We start from the raw sequence: 15,765 nt of genomic DNA, 5'->3' as shown, positions 1-15,765 counted from the left end.
TGATCACGGCTGCACTTGAGTTGCCGCACACCAGGGTGGATGCACAGTTGTTGACAGCTGGCATCCGCTCTGACTGATTGGTGCTTGTGTCATCATTGTTGTTAAATATTTTTAATATCACCCCTGGATTTTAATATTAGTTTTATTTAGGGGGCTGGGCCCCTTATGGGAGACAGCTTCAGAAGTCTGAAGGTAAAATGGACATAGACTGCCTTTCAAACCAAAATAATGTTTCAGTAGAATTACAGGTTGTTTTCTTGCTAATCAAGAATTTATGTCCCCCAGTTCTGAACTGCTCACCCAGTGGCATACACAAGGACAATGACGGTAATGAAAATAAGTTTTAGGATATTTATTAAGAAGCACCTAACAAGAATGGACTTATTTAATCCTCTCAACAACCCTGTGAGAATTAAAGTATCATTAAACCCATTTTATGGAAGCAGAAACTGAGGCTCAGTGAGGCTAAGGATTCTTTGTGCAAGATCACACAGCTGGTACGAAGTAGCAGAGCTACGACCTGACCTAGGCAATCTAACCCCAGCGCCGAAACCTTAATTGCGGTGTGGGACAATGGTCCTTTGCATAAGAAGTTGATGCCCGACTTAGCAGGCAACCGGGTTGCGTATTCACAGGGCTCAGCCCAGTTATGCTGCTGGCCATCCCTCATGGGTTGGGGATATGCCTTACCAGGGGTTCTAGGGGTGTTAGAAGCAGGCCCTGGCTGACCACAGGGCCACAGGACAAGCTAACCTTCCCCTCAAAGGGACTAAGCCTCTGTTCTTCACTTGAGATCAATACAAAAATCCCACAAAAAGGGGAGGAATGGGGCCTCAGAAGTTTGCATAGTTAACTAGTAACCATCACCTCCTTTACCGCCATTGTCAGAAGCTTCTACAGCACATGGGCGGGTCTAATAGGTTACAGTAAATATATTTTCACTGACTCTTTAATAATTTCTACCAGTTATTAACTGGTTGTGTCCCCAGGTTGGGTGCTAACCACTTTCTAGATATTATCTCATTTAATCTTCACAAAAGCTCTGTAAAGTAGGTAGTATGATTATTCTCTTAGATGAGGGAAGAAAGCTCAGAGAGGTAATCTAACTTGCCCAAAGTCACACAGCAACTGAGTGATGGAGTGGGATTGGAACCCAGGCTTCTCTGACTCCACAACTCAAGCTCTTAGCCCCTGGTCTCTGTACATCAAACTCCAGCAGAGACAGATACAAAGGGAAGACTCGAGAGGGGTGGCCAGGAACCACTGAAGACAAGTTGGTTTCTGTGAGGCCAGGGGACCATTCTCAAAGCAGAGCTTCCTGCCGGCCCACGTGTCTCGTTCGGCCGTTGTGCTCTCTCTTCCCCTCTGCTGGTCTGCTGGTCGTCTCAATGGGAGACACACCATCTCTGGGGAAGTGAGGCCTGTCTTATTCCAACACTGTCATCTGAGAAGGGACAATGCAAGGCAAACACCAGCCAGAGCTGTGGCTGAGGCCAGCCTTTGGCAACCTGAGGATCTCCATGCTGCCGCCTCTGCTCTGCCCCCGCTACCAGCACACACACAGCAAGCAGTGGCTGGCGGCTCCTGACTTGTTCACCAGGCGCAGACAGACACTAAGCAGGCAGCCTGCCAGGACAGGTGCCACGGGCACCCTGCCAAGGACAAAGGGGCTTCCCGAGAGCTCACCTTGAACGAGATTTCATACTGCTCCCCTCCCCAGATCTCCAAGCCTGGGTCGTACCCGCCCAGCTCCCAGAACCACTTCCGATCCACGGCGAACAGTCCGCCGGCCATCACAGGAGACCTGCGGGAAGAAGAACCTGGTGTGAAGACGCGGATGTCCTGGCCGTGTGCTCCTTGGGTATCCTGCTCTCGGACACTGCTGTTCTCCCAGGGGTGATGCTCCCTGCCACTCTGTGAACACAGCCTACTTGTCCAGCAGGGAATCCAAAGCCCTTCTGAGTGAGGCCCCTGGCTTTCTTCCTTCTTGCCTATACTTCTTCATAAATGCTACATCTTAACCAATGGACCCAAAATTCCTTTACGTGGTTAACACCTAAGAATACCTGTGAAATGAAATCATAGTGCTTGTTCCCTGTGGGCCTTGTAGCTGTGCCATATATATATGCATATCTGTATCTAATCTCTAGTCTTCCCATTGATTAAATGATCTGAATCAGGTCTTTCCAAGCCTGTCTAGGCTGTAGAATGTTTTAGAGAGGTGAAAATACATACAGCTTCCTGGACCTGACCCCAGACCTACAAAACAGTCTCTGGGGGAATGGAGCTTAGGGGTCCGTTTTTGGATAAGATTGTTTGATGATTCTCACTCTGTAATCCCGGCATATTTTTTTTTTCTGCTGAGAGTTTACAGAAGAAGCCACAGTCATTGTTCTTTCAGTTAAACTGGGATAAGATTAACTCCGCTCATTCATACTCTCATTCGTTTCTTCATCGAGTACCAGCTGAGAAGCAGATGCTGGAAGAATTTGGAGGTAAATCAGGGTCAGACAGAATCTTCAGGGGACGCCAGCATGGCAGGGCAGCCACCTCAGGAGAGGAGGACCCAGAAGACAGGTGGGGTGTAACAAGGGCCTCTGGGAGGCGCAGCCAGCACTACGGGAAAGGAGGGAGCGTCTGCCTCCAGGTTTTCGGGGTGAGGAGGGAAGGTGGGGCAAGAGTCAAGGAAGGATGCTCAGAGGGTGGCATTCGAGGTGGCTAGGAACAAAGTGGGAGCTTGGGGGAAGGGAAGGCACCCAGGAGAAAGCACGAGCTCGGGGGCAGAGATGATCAAGCATGGGGTGTGGCTCGCCCAAGTTCCCCACGACGCCTCCCGTGGGGCCAGCACCTGGGAGGGGCCACCAGTGTTTTTTGTGCGAAAAGCTCTCTGAGTGGCTGTGGCCTTGTCTGACTCCCCTGGAAAACTCCAAACCCTCCAAGGAAAACCATTCTAGCAGCAACCTCCGCGGCCCCTCCTGGCTTGGGGAACAGCACGCTCAGGGGAAGTGGACTGACTTGGAAAGAGGTGAGTTAACCCACACGCCTTGCGAGGCTTCCTGCAGTAGATGCGCCCTGATAGCACAGGAGGGGACCCCTTTAGAAAGGACTCCCTTGATCACTGACCGAGGCCTTGAATCTGCCAGGCGCTGTACTGAGCTAAATAACTACCAAAATGAATTTACTCCTCACGTTGACCTCATGAGCCCGGATCAGCAACGGAGAAATCCTCACTGCAACCTCAGCTCTCCCCAAACCTGTGGTGGGGTCTGGGGTAAAGATTTTAGCCCCAGAACCCTGTGCTGCTGAGTACGGGAGCCACTGGCCACATGCGGCTTACTGACACTTGCAGTGTGGCTGGTCTGAACTGAGAGGTGCTGGCAGTGTGAGATACACACTGGATTTCCCAGACTTAATGTGAAGAAAAGAACAGAAAAGGTCTCATTCATAATTTGAAAGCGTTGGTCACATGTTAAAATGAGAATATTCTAGATATACTGGGTTAAATGAAATACATTACTAAAATGAATTTTATCTGCTTCCCTTTACCTTTTTTTAACGTGGCTATGAGGACATTCCAAAGTACATACGTGAGTCGCATTATACTTCTATAGGACAATGCTGGTTTAACCTCCTTGAGCTGGTTTCCCCATCTACACAGGGACGTAGAGCTACACCTGCTAGCTCACACTGCTAGTACAGTTTTGAAAGTAACCAGTACTATAGGAAAGTAAGGTGTTAGTAGTATCAACTTTCTTCTGTCTTATGAAGGTTGTAGGGTTTGTGGTTTTTCTGGCTGGAGCCGTGATGCTTGGAGGGCCAGAGAGTGCTTCTGGCTCGGTGCTTCATGGTAAATCAAACCTAAGACTCTGCACAAAAACATCAGCCTGGGTGGAAGCCAGCGGCAGGGGACATGGTAGGATAGGTAGGATATTAGGTGTAAGGCATTTTGGATGCTTGAGGCTTCATCTCCAGAGGGAGGCCTCTCCTCTAGGCTGGTCTGTTTTCTGCTGTGTTCAACAGTAATAATAACAACAATTCTGAGCATCTGGTGTGTGCCACTCACCTCACCAACATCACCAGCTCTCACAAAGCCCTATTACTAGCCCTCTTTTCACATGGAGAAATTGGAAATTCAGAAATGCTGTATGTTCTGCTCAAGGGCATGCAGTTAGTAAGTGGATGAGCTGACACCAAAGCCTGTGTCTTTCAAATATCATGACATGGCTCTGTGCCTGCAGCGCGCCCACTTGCCGAGCACCATGGGGCGGTGTGCAGACAATGACCAGGATTTCTTAGTGGCCTGTTCCTGGGGTTTTGTCTGACTGCAACACAGAAGAGAGACTTCTGGAAGGAACTGGAGGGTACAAAGTATGGAGAGCCCCTCAGGAAGCATCTGGGCCAGTGGCTCTCAAACTTGGCCATATGTCAGCATCATCTGGGAACTGACGCCTGAATTCCCCACCCTGAGACTCTGGTGTAACTGGACTCAGGGGCAGCCTGGGTGGTTCTTCTTTTTTTTAAATTTTTATTGGGATACAGTTGATTTACAATGTTGTGTTAGTTTCAGGTGTACAGCAAAGTGAATCTGTTATACTTCTTCTTATTCTTTGTTTTAAATAAACTCCCCAGGTGATGGCAACATGCAGCCACGGTTGAGAGTCTCTGCTCTAGGGCTGGGCCAACCCCTTTAATATCCAGATGAGGAGACTGAGACTGCAGACAAAACTAGCTGGGCCTCTGCTTCTAACTAGCTGCACGACCTGCACCCACCCCTCCCTCATCCTGCAACGAGGAGGCTGAATGGGCCAAGAGCCACCATTACGTACCTTTCAAATCTAGGGCCTGTGAGTTGGCTTATAGCAAAGATTCAAACCATAAGAGGGGGTTCTGGTTACCCTAAAAATTCCATTTTCTGGAGCAGCCTGCCTAACCTCAGCCTCTGCTACGTGTCACCTTGGGCAAGTGTCGTTTCTTTTCTGAACCACAGGATCCCCATCAGTCAAGTGGAGAGAGTTCCACCAACACCCAAGGGCATGTTGTGAGAATCAAGCACAGTCATGTCAGCTGGAACTGCTTTACCAAGTCAGGCCAAATGTTAGTTACTCCTGTTATTAGCATTCTTCTCCAAGAATTCAGGACAACTGGGGGCTGACTCTGGCGCATACTGGGGTAGGACCTGGCTGCACGATGTTGTGTTGGCTAGACTGTATCTGTGGCCTAAGAAGAGCTCTAATAGTAGTGTTTGACCATGTTTAGGATACAGGAGGTCGGGACCAGAGCACAAACGTCTGGCCTGCTGAGGAAGCACGGGGGATCCACTCACACCCTCCACTCTCAGCTCATGCTACTCTCTTGCCCCGGTCACCTTCCATTTCCTCAAGCAAGCCCACCTCTTCCTACCTCTGAGCCTTCCCTGGGGCTCACAGCATTAGGGGTCCCCCAGAAACCCTGGGTGCACTGCGCCCATGAAGATGGCTGAGCCGCCAACCGCCCCTCTTTCTCAGATGGGGAGGGTGAGGCAGAGCGGCTGGACTTCACTGAGGCTAAGCTGTGGTTAGGCAGGGGTGGTAGACAGAATAATGGCCTCCCAAAGAAGCCAGGGTCCTAATTCCCGGGACCTGTGACTCTGCTGCCTTACACAGCAAAGGGCCTTTGCAAGGGTGACTAAGTGAAGGATCTTGAGATGGGGAGATTATCCTGGTTTACCTGGATAGGTCCAATGTAATCACAAGGGTCCTTGTAAGTGAAGAAAGAGGCAGGGGGGTCAGAGTCAGAGAAGGAGACGTGATGATGGAAGCAAGAGACTGGGAGAGGGAAGGGGGAGGGAGGTGTAGGGGGAGACAAGGAGAGGCAGGAGGGGAAGACTGGAAGATGTTATGTTGCTGGCTTTGAAGATGGAGGGAGCCATGAGGCAAAGAATGTGAGCAGCCTCTAGAAGCTGGAAAAGGCAAGGAAATGGATCCCTTCCTGGGGTACCAGGAGGAAACGCAGCACAGCCAACACTAAATCAGTAAGACCCTTTCAGACTTCTGACCTCCAGAACTTTAAGAGAATAAAGCTGTGTAATTTTATTTTATTTATTTATTTATTGGCTGCGCTGCATGGCATCTTAGTTCCCTGCCCAGGGACTGAGCCCGCGCCCCCTGTAGTGGAAGCGCTAAGCTCCAACCCCTGGACCACCAGGGAAGTCCCTGTGTTTTTCTTTCTTTTTTTTTTTGTGGTACACAAGCCTCTCACTGTCGTGGCCTCTCCCGTTGTGGAGCACAGGCTCCGGACGCGCAGGCTCAGCGGCCCAGCCACTCTGCGGCACGTGGGATCTCCCCGGACCAGGGCACGAACCCGTGTCCCCTGCATCGGCAGGCGGACTCTCAACCACTGCGCCACCAGGGAAGCCCCCCTGTGTTGTTTTAATAAGCCAGTAAGCTTGTGGTAATTTATTACTGCAGCGACAATTAGGAAACTAATCAGGAAACCAATACAGCTGGAGAGGCTGGACTTTGGCTTTGTACCCAGAGGTCTTTCCACACCTCTGGCAGGAGAGCTGGAGTGGCTCACGTGACAGCTGCAGGGATGGCGAGCCCACTGTGGGAGGAAAGACCCTTCTGGAGCTTGGGGTACCAGAGGGGCACTGGGCTCTGTTTCTGGCTTAGCCACTAGCCCACTGTGTCCCCAGGGAAGCCCCTCCCTGTCCTGGAGCCCAAGTCTCCCTATCTGCAAGGGGTTGGAGTCCGTTACCTGTAGGATCCCTCTAGCTCTGCCATTCCAGGATGCTACGGGTCCGGTCCACACACCCGCACCCCACACTCCCACCATGGGACAAGCTATTTCCCTGATACTTCCAAGAGGGTGTAACTGATGGATGGGAAAGTCGGCTCCAGAGGCAGACAGACCTGCAAGGCACTGAGCCTTTGCCGCTTCACAGCTGTGTGACCTGGACAGGCTGCTTAACCTCTTGGAGCCTTGGTGTCCCCATTTGGAAAACATGGATCATAATTTTTACTACATATGCTGTTGGAGGTTAAATAAGATCACCGTGTAGTGTGCTCGGCACTGCGCCTGGCACTTAGAAAGTATGCAATGGTGGTGACAGTGACAACAACGATGATGATGATGATGATGATTACAACTGGGTGCTAGGCTTGCCACCCCGGGCTGGAAGTCCTCGGGGTGGGCAAGGAAGAGGTGATCAGCTTGGTGGTCCGTGAGCCAAGGCTCTGTGACGAGCTGGGAGGGACTGTGCTTCCGTTGGGGACGTCTGCCCTCGCTCCCCTGCACTGGGCTTTGGGGGGAGGTGGCAATCCTGAGTTGTGTGTGTTGGGGAGGGCTCCCTGGGGTCAGCCACTGGGACCGGGCTGGGTCACCTGTACTTACTCAAATGGGTCGCTGGGGTCAGCTTTCTGCAGTTCTGGAGGGATCGGGATCCGCTTATAGTACATCTCCCAGTCAAAGGCGCCCCGCATGGCATCCCCCGCCTGCGTCTCATACCGGAAGTCGTCGTGGTCAATCACATCGATCATTGGGCACACAATGGTCTTGCGGTTCCGAGCAATGCGGTCTGAAGAAGCCAAGAGATGCCCATTAAGGAGGCCGGATGGGAGAGCAGCTACATGCACGACCCTGCTCTGCAACTTATTCACATTTTTAACATGTTTCCTGGGTGATTTCTCTGAACACTCGAGTTTGAGAATCCGTGAGGAAGAAAGCGCACAAGCTTTAAGCAAGATGGACCAGGGCTCCCAGCCCATCCTGCCGTCCACGAGAGGGCCCTGGGCCAGCTACATGAATGATATCTGAGCCTCAGCATTGTCCTCTGTGAAATGGGGAGAAGAGGGTCTGGTTGCAGGAGTACTGGATACAGTAATGCTTGAAGGTGTTGAGCACAGGTGTCTGTCATGCTCAGCATTGCTATTTAAAGAGATTAACTTCCTTCTGGGAGGATCCCTGTTCTGGCCCTCCCCATTCCGAGTCCTGAACTTGACTTGTGGCTCAGCAGCCAGGCACTCCAGCACTTGGCCCTCATGGCAGACTGCCCGTCCCTGAAGCTCCCCAACACCTCGTAGCTGCCATCAGAGAACAAATAGTCCTCGCAAGAGAGTCCAGCTCACGTTTTCCAACAGTCAGAACTACTGAAGAGGGGTCGGACTATCCTATGAGCTCCTCAGGACCGGAGGTGTGCAAGCAGGGCCTGGTGGACCTCTGCCCTGCAGGAATGCTGCAGGCAAGGTGACTCAAGATAGCAAACGGGGGTCTTAAACTAGATGGCTCTATGTCCCTTTCAAGCCACGGAGAAGCTGATTATATAAAATTCACTCTCTGCCCTTCAGTGCGCTTCCTGCCAAGAAGCCCTGACTACAGCCAGGAGGTGCCACTGATTGGGGCAGATGATCTGCCATGAGGGGCAAGTGGGCTGTGCTTGGGCCAGGAGTCAAGTCCAAGTCTTGGAATGGGGAGCCTGGTAGGGCCAGAGTAGGCTGGCAGCTGCCTAGGGCCCAGGCTTCATCAAGCTACAGCAGATTTTTCTTCCAGGAGAGAAAGCAAAGAAAAGTTTTGCCTTTTGCTAAACTGCAAGACACAATCCATACGTGGGTCATGAAACTGTGTGTGTGTTTGTAGTGAAGCAAAAAAGAATGTCAGGGTGCATTCTAGGTGATGAGGGAAAGTAGTTTTGGGAAATATTTCGGTCATACTGCATCAGTGTGTACATTTGTGTACTGGATTGACATGTCTAATCTATTTCTGTGGCACATGGTCAAAAAACTGAGAAATGGTGCTTTTGATGCTGTGTTCCCAAGTGTAGATCTGGGGCCACCAGTGCCAGAAACACCGAGAGTGTGTTTAAAATACCCGCCTAGGGCTGGCCTGACCTAGGCCCACTGAATCAGGATCTCCTGAGGTGGCGCCTGGATCTGCCTTGTGGACATGCTCCCTAGGGATTAAGGAAGCAGAAGAATCTTCCCAGGGAAAGATCTAGAAAAGGGCCTCCCTTCCTGATAATTCATGGCCACATGAGGGGTTTCCCTTCCAGAGAGGGTGTGTGCTGAGGACACAGTGCTCTGCTGGATGCTGGCTGATTGGGGGAGGTGTAAGGTCAAGGCGGTGGCATCAGAGGTAGCATTCCACGGTGCTGTAATTACTTGAAGACACAATGCCCAGGTGCAAACCCTGGTTTTGTCATCTATGAACAGTATAACCTTGGAAAAGGTTATCTGATGTCTCTGAACCTCTGTTTCCTGGCCAACAAAATGGAGGAAGACAGCACCTATTTCCTGGGATCTCTGTGAAGGCCAAGTGGGACGATGGGGCCAAGATGCTTAGCCTAGCCTCGAGCACGTGACGAGCCCTCTGCTGACATTCTTTGTGCCCAGGATCGCTGAAAGCAGCTCAGAAGCAGGAGCTGGAAGGGTGAGTATCCCCCTCATTCTCTCTGCCCTTCAGTTTTCTCATTTGCAATATGTGGATAATAAGGCCTGCCCTGTCCGCTTTACCAGTCGCATTCAAATGTGGGCTGTGATCAAAAAAATGTAAGGGACTAGCAGAGGCATGATGATGACGACGACAACGATGATGATAATGATGATGACAGTGATGATGGTGGTGATAGAGATGAAGAAAATGATGAACAACAGTGGCTTTCCTTTCAGGGGAGCTGAATTCCTTTCGGGCTCAGAAATGCCTACTCTCCAAAGAAGGCAGAGTGAACTGTGCATGTTCATGGTTTCAGAGACAAAAGCTGTGATGGGCTCGGTCAGCTGCTCATATTAGCAGGGATAGACTTACATCTACACCAGTGGTTCACATTTCTATTGGAAAAAGGGAAAAAGAAGAGGAAGAATATTTCTTCCATGTATGGTTGCAGATTATGAAAATTACCCTCATATATTTCCACAGAAACAGAGTTAAGGCTGTTAACACAAGGCTTAAGGCTTGTTAACCGCAAGCTCAGCTTCGTGTTCTACCACTTCAGTCTCTTTATGAGTCACTGAATGACCTCCCCCCCCCCCAAATGCGATGTTCCTTCAGGACTATAAATTAGATGATTTATTATTTTTTTTAATAAAAAACAAATATTTTATTTGGCTGCATTGGGTCTTAGTTGCGGCTTGCGGGATTTTTCCTCGCGGCGTGCACAATCTTTCGTCATGGCGCATGGGCTTCTCTAGTTGCATCACATGGGCTCAGTAGTCGTGGCACGTGGGCTCTCTAGTTGTGACACGTGGGCTTAGTTGCCCCACGGCAGAAGGGATCCTAGTTCCTGAACCAGGGATCAAACCCTCAGTCCCCTGGATTGGAAGGCGGAGTCTTAACCACTGGACCACCAGGGAAGTCCCAATTAGGTGATTTACGTGAGGCCTTTTCTCTTTTTTGTTCTCTTTCAGTCATGAGAGGCAGATGCAGATCTCTTGGTTTAATTAGGTAAACAGTTTACCAGAAGATCTGGGTTATATCCTTTTCCTAACCCAGTGGGATCCTGGACCCTTGGGGTCAGAAGCATATCATCTGATATTAATTAGAGTTTCATGCTGATCTGTGTTAGGAAACAAACTTGCTGGGTTACCCCATTAAACCGTGTAGGTTTTGCTTTCTGTCCTCACTTCTGAATGGGGGCCTAACCAGTGCTCCCCGAAGTATAGTCCCTGGACCAGCAGCACTGGCACCACCCGGAGGCTGTTAGGAATGCAGCTTCTAAGGCCCCGCCCCAGACCTCCTGAACCAACCACTGTGAAGCAGGGCTCAGCGCTCTGTGTGTTAACAAGTCTTCTAGGTGATTCTGATACACAAGTTTGCCCTAAACTCAAGTCTTCTTTGCTCCTTATGCTTTCTGTTATGGAGAGCCTACCCATCCATTTTTGAGGTGTTCACTTTTCTCTCTGGATTGACAGATCTTCCCCAATCTGCCTCCATCTCTGTCCCTCACCTGACTCCCAGCCCCAGTAGGACATTTCCTCTTCAGCGTCCACCTGTCAGCAGCAGCTCAATGCCTTCCTCAAAGCTCAGAGCCTAGGGATTCAGACCTGGTTCTTCAACCAGCCATGAGGCACCTCAGTGCCCAGCAGCCAGGCCTCGTGTCTCTCTTCTGTCCACAAGCCCATGTGGACGACTCCTAGATCACGCTGCCCTCTGTCTGGAGCCCTTACCTGAGAGCTGTCAGAAACTCTCCAAAGAGGAACTGAATTTAGGGAGGCAGTGTGGAATCCTGAAAGAAGATACACTTTGGAACCAGAGAGATGGTGACTTTGACACTTATTGCCCAAGGGATCAAGTGAGTCACTCAAAATCTCTGAAATTCGGTCTCTTCTATTATAAAAAGGGGAGACTTTCGACCTGGCATGGTTTTGTGAGGGCTGAAGATAAAGCTTACAGCCTTCCCTGCTCACAGCAGCAGTGCAGTGAATGATAACTGTTCTAAGTTGGTGTGATGGTGTTCCCTACAATTTGGCTCTTAGCAGTAGGCAGCCTTGGCTTGCTTTCCAATAACACCTGAAGTAACCTGGGAGAAGCAATCACGTCACTAGACACTAATGTGCTTTATGACTTTGGGCAAGTCACTTCCCCTCTACGAGTCTCAGCTTCCTCCTCTGTAAAATGAAGGGACAGAACTTTTAAGGTTGCTCTGAGCACTCCTGAGGGCCTGATACCCTAGTGGCGCCTGGCATTGTGCTGGGTGCATCTCAAGCAGGCAAGGGAAGTCTTGTAGTATAGATGACTCCCTGCAGAAAGCAGGACTGGAGGCCAGTGGCTCACTCCAGGCCGCCTACCTCACCTTGCAAGCCTCCCTTACCGAGCAAGGGGGGGAGCCAGTTGACATTGGCTTCACAGTGTGAGTCCAAGAATGTGATGACATCCCCAGTTGCTGCTGAGGCCCCCAGCATCCGGGTCCTTATCAGCCCTTCCCGTTTCTTGGTTCGGAGAATCCTCACGCTGGGGAAAAGGGCCATGTAGTCTTCAAGTGGCTTCTTCAGGTGCTCTGTGAGGGAGAGAGAAGAGGACAGATGGATAGGTGGGTGAGTAATCATTCTTGTGACCCCTTCCTTACATGTGCACTGCACTTTACAGTTTAGATAGAGCTTTCCAGTGCACTGTCTCATTGGACCTTTCAGATAGGGTCAAGAAGGGCAGGAATAACCGCCTGTGTGTTGCAAAGGGGGAAACTGAAGTTTAAAGAGGTCCAGTGTTAGTGCCAGACCTGGAACACAGAGAGACCTTCTGTACGAGGGCGTTAGCAGCTGTGGTTTATGTCTGGCTGGGACCCATTCCCTCATTCTCTAGCAACAGTACTCTGATTTTCTTTGGGAAACTGCCCCTCCCCTTCTCAGTCCTTCAGACTTGTGGGCTTGACTGCATCTCCAAGGGGGAGGAGCATGTGGCTTGGGCCTGACCAATCAGGGCATTCCATTTCCTTGGCCACAGTGATTGGTTCAGGGATGGACATGTGGCCTGAATTGGTCCAAACAATGAATCCTGAGAATTCTTTTTCAGAACTATTGAAAAATGAGGCCCTTTTTTCTTACTAGAGTTGCTAGGTTGGTTGGCCCTAAGTCTGGAGTTGCTTGTGACATCTTTAGCAAAATAAGGTGATGAGAGGTGGTGGGAAGATCTGCTGAGACTGAAGTCAACGTGTAAAAAAGAGAGTGAAAATATGGAGAGAGACATTATCCTGATAACATTTTGATTCTCTAGATACCCCTGTGCCTGAAGCAGAGGAACTCCCAGACGTTCTTATTACACATAACAACCAATTCCTCTTTTTGCTTATTCTAATGTAGGCTGGCTTCTGGCCCATGCCTGGAAAAGCCGTTATAAATAAATCTCAAAGACAGTCTCTTTCTACTAAAAGTGCCAGCCTTAACGTTAGTGTCTCTTGATTTTAATCACGGTTACGGCCCTTTATGAAAACTCTAGTATGGCTACAAAAAAACCCTATAGTTTATATCCTACTTAATGGTGAAATATTGAATGTTTTTCTCCTAAGAGTAGGAGAAAGGCTGTCCACTTTCTCTTCACTTTAGTACTGTTCTAGAATTCCTAGCCAGTGCAACTGGTAAGACAAGGAAATAAAAGGCATAAAGATTGGAAAGAAAAAGGTAGCAGTATTTTTTTTTTTTTTTTTTTTTTTTTTTGCGGTACGCAGTCCTCTCACTGTTGTGGCCTCTCCCGCTGCGGAGCACAGGCTCCGGATGCGCAGGCTCAGCAGCCATGGCTCACGGGCCTAACCGCTCCGCGGCACGTGGGATCTTCCCGGACCAGGGCACAAACCCGTGTCCCCTGCATCGGCAGGCAGGCGGACTCTCAACCACTGGGCCACCAAGGAAGCCTCTGTAGCAGTATTTTTAATTGTAGATGACATGATTGTTTACACAGAAAATCTTAAGAAATCTACAAAGAAACTAGAACAGGAAAACTTTGCAAGATTTCAGGATACAGATCAGCATTTAAAAATCAACTGTATTTCTATAGACTAGCAAATAAGAAAGCTATTTGAAAATGCAATTAAAATGGTAAAAATACCATTTACAATTTAACAAAGTGAGTGCAAAATGTATACTGAAAACTACAAAACACTGTTGAAAGAAATGAACCACCAAAATAAACGGTAAGATAGTCCATGTTCATGGATCAGATGACTTAATGTTGTTAAGGTGGCAATACCTCCTACGTTGATATACAGATTCAATGTGATCAAAAAATCACAGATGGCTTCTTTGCAGAAATTGACAATTGACAAGCTGATCCTCAACTTTATGGAAATGCAAGGGATCAAGGAATCCAGGACAGCTAAAAAATGTTTTCTTGTTTTTGCTTCTCTCTGAAATATTTGGGTTCTTTTTTTTACTTAATTAATTTATTTATGGCTGCATTGGGTCTTCGTTGCCGCGCGCGGGCTTTCTCTAGTTGCAGCGAGCAAGGGCCGCTCTTCATGTGGTGTGCGGGCTTCTCGCTGCGGTGCTTTCTCTTGTTGCAGAGCACAGGCTCTAGGCGCAGAGGCTTCAGTAGTTGTGGCATATGGGCTTAGTCGCTCGGAGGCATGTGGGATCTTCCCGGACTGGGGATCAAACCCATGTCCCTGCATTGGCAGGCAGATTCTTAACCACTGTGCCACCAGGGAAGTCCCTAAAAAATGTTTTGATTACTTGTACATGAACGTTCATAGCAACAGTATTCACAATGGCCAAATGGCGAAAATAACCCAAATTTCCATCACCTCATAAATAGATAAACAAAGATGGAATATATCCATACAACGGGATATTACTCAGCCAAAAAAGAAATGAAGTACTGATACATGCCACAATGTGGATGAACCTAGAAATCATCAATATTAAGTAAAGAAGGCCAGACACAAAAGGTCACATGTTATATCATTCCACGTGTATGAAATTCCAGAGTAGGTAAATCCAGAGACAGAAAGCAGATCAGTGATTACCATGAACTGGGGTGGAGGGGAATAGGGAGTGACTACTTAATAAGTATGGGGTTTCCTTTTGGGGTGGTAAAAATATTTTGAAACTAGACAGAGGTGATGGTTGCACAACGTTATGAATGTACTAAATGCCAATGAATCGTATACTTTAACGTTGTATCGTATATTTTAACATGGTTAACTTTATGTTATGTGAATTTTACCTCAATTTAAAAAAATGGGTAAAGGACATGAATAGGCACTTCTTGAAAGAAGATACACGAATGGCCAATAAACACATGAAAAGATGCTCAACATCATTAGTCACCAGGGAAATATAAATCAAAACCATAACGAGATACTACTTCACATTCACTAGGATGGCTATAATGAAAAAGTAAGATAATAAGTGTTGACAAGGATGTGGAGAAATAAGAATTCTCATACACTGTTGGTGGGAATGTAAAACGGTGCAGCCACTTTGGAAAACAGTCTGGCAGTTCCATAAATAGTTGAACACAGTTACCATACAATCCAGCAATTCTACTCCTAGGTGTATATCCAAGAGAAATGAAAATATACGTCCACATGGAAACATGTACACTCATGTTCACAGCAGCAATTTTCATAGTATCCCCAAGTTGAAAATCAAATCATCCAAATACACATCAACAGATGAATGGATAAATAAAATGTAGTATATCCATACAGTGGAAATACTATTCAGCAAAGAAAAAGAATGAGCTTTTGCAATAATATGAACGAGCCTGCTGGGTTAAAGAAGTCAGACAATTCTGCTCTCAATTCACTCCATCAAGAGTTACAGCTGGAAGGGCCCTCCTAATTCAGGGGCTGTGGCTGAATCACCTGGTGAGCTGGCTGCAAATACAGCTGCCTGGGCATCCTCTCATTTGGTAAATTGATTTGGTAAATTGAAGGCAGCATCAGCATCTTTGGTTTTACTTGACCCACAGGTAATTCTGATGTACAGCTAGGCCTGGAAAGCACTGGAGTAGTTCAGTCTCTTCATTTTATAGACAGAAAGCTGAAGTCCAGAGAAGGGAAGGTGCAACAGTAGAGCCAGGGCCCCTTGACTGCTTGATCCAGAACCCACTGAACCTTTTATTTTTTCTAACCTGTATAGAAATGAACCATTTTCACTGGAAGGCAGATTATGACTTGCAAAGGAGCTTCACATATTTTATCTCCCTTGATTCATAAAATCATACTCTGCATTACAGTTCTCCCCATTTGACAGATGAGAAAACTGATGCTCAAAGAAGCTAAGAAACTTGCCCAAGGTCATACAGCCAGTAAGTTGCTGGGTTCTCTGTAGAAACATGAGGATTTCCCCTCTCTAGCTGTGT

The 15,765-nt window shown here is 48.4% G+C and overlaps 1 protein-coding gene across 1 annotated transcript in view; it reads right to left on the bottom strand.

The window, feature by feature from the left end:
- GALNT10 (polypeptide N-acetylgalactosaminyltransferase 10) overlaps positions 1–15,765 on the bottom strand; it is a gene marked incomplete at its 5' end in the record, with an annotated part of 112,949 nt that overhangs the window by 27,943 nt on the left and 69,241 nt on the right. The window contains 3 exons of the mRNA XM_007452850.1: positions 1,687–1,804; positions 7,372–7,555; positions 11,780–11,965. Coding sequence (XP_007452912.1) covers positions 1,687–1,804; positions 7,372–7,555; positions 11,780–11,965 — 488 coding nt within the window. The remainder of the gene's footprint in view (positions 1–1,686; positions 1,805–7,371; positions 7,556–11,779; positions 11,966–15,765) is intronic.

Source organism: Lipotes vexillifer, unplaced genomic scaffold, assembly GCF_000442215.2.
Source record: "Lipotes vexillifer unplaced genomic scaffold, Lipotes_vexillifer_v1.1 scaffold697, whole genome shotgun sequence".
In the NCBI taxonomy this organism is placed as follows: Eukaryota; Metazoa; Chordata; class Mammalia; order Artiodactyla; family Lipotidae; genus Lipotes; species Lipotes vexillifer.
This window is presented reverse-complemented; position numbering and strand designations above follow the sequence as displayed.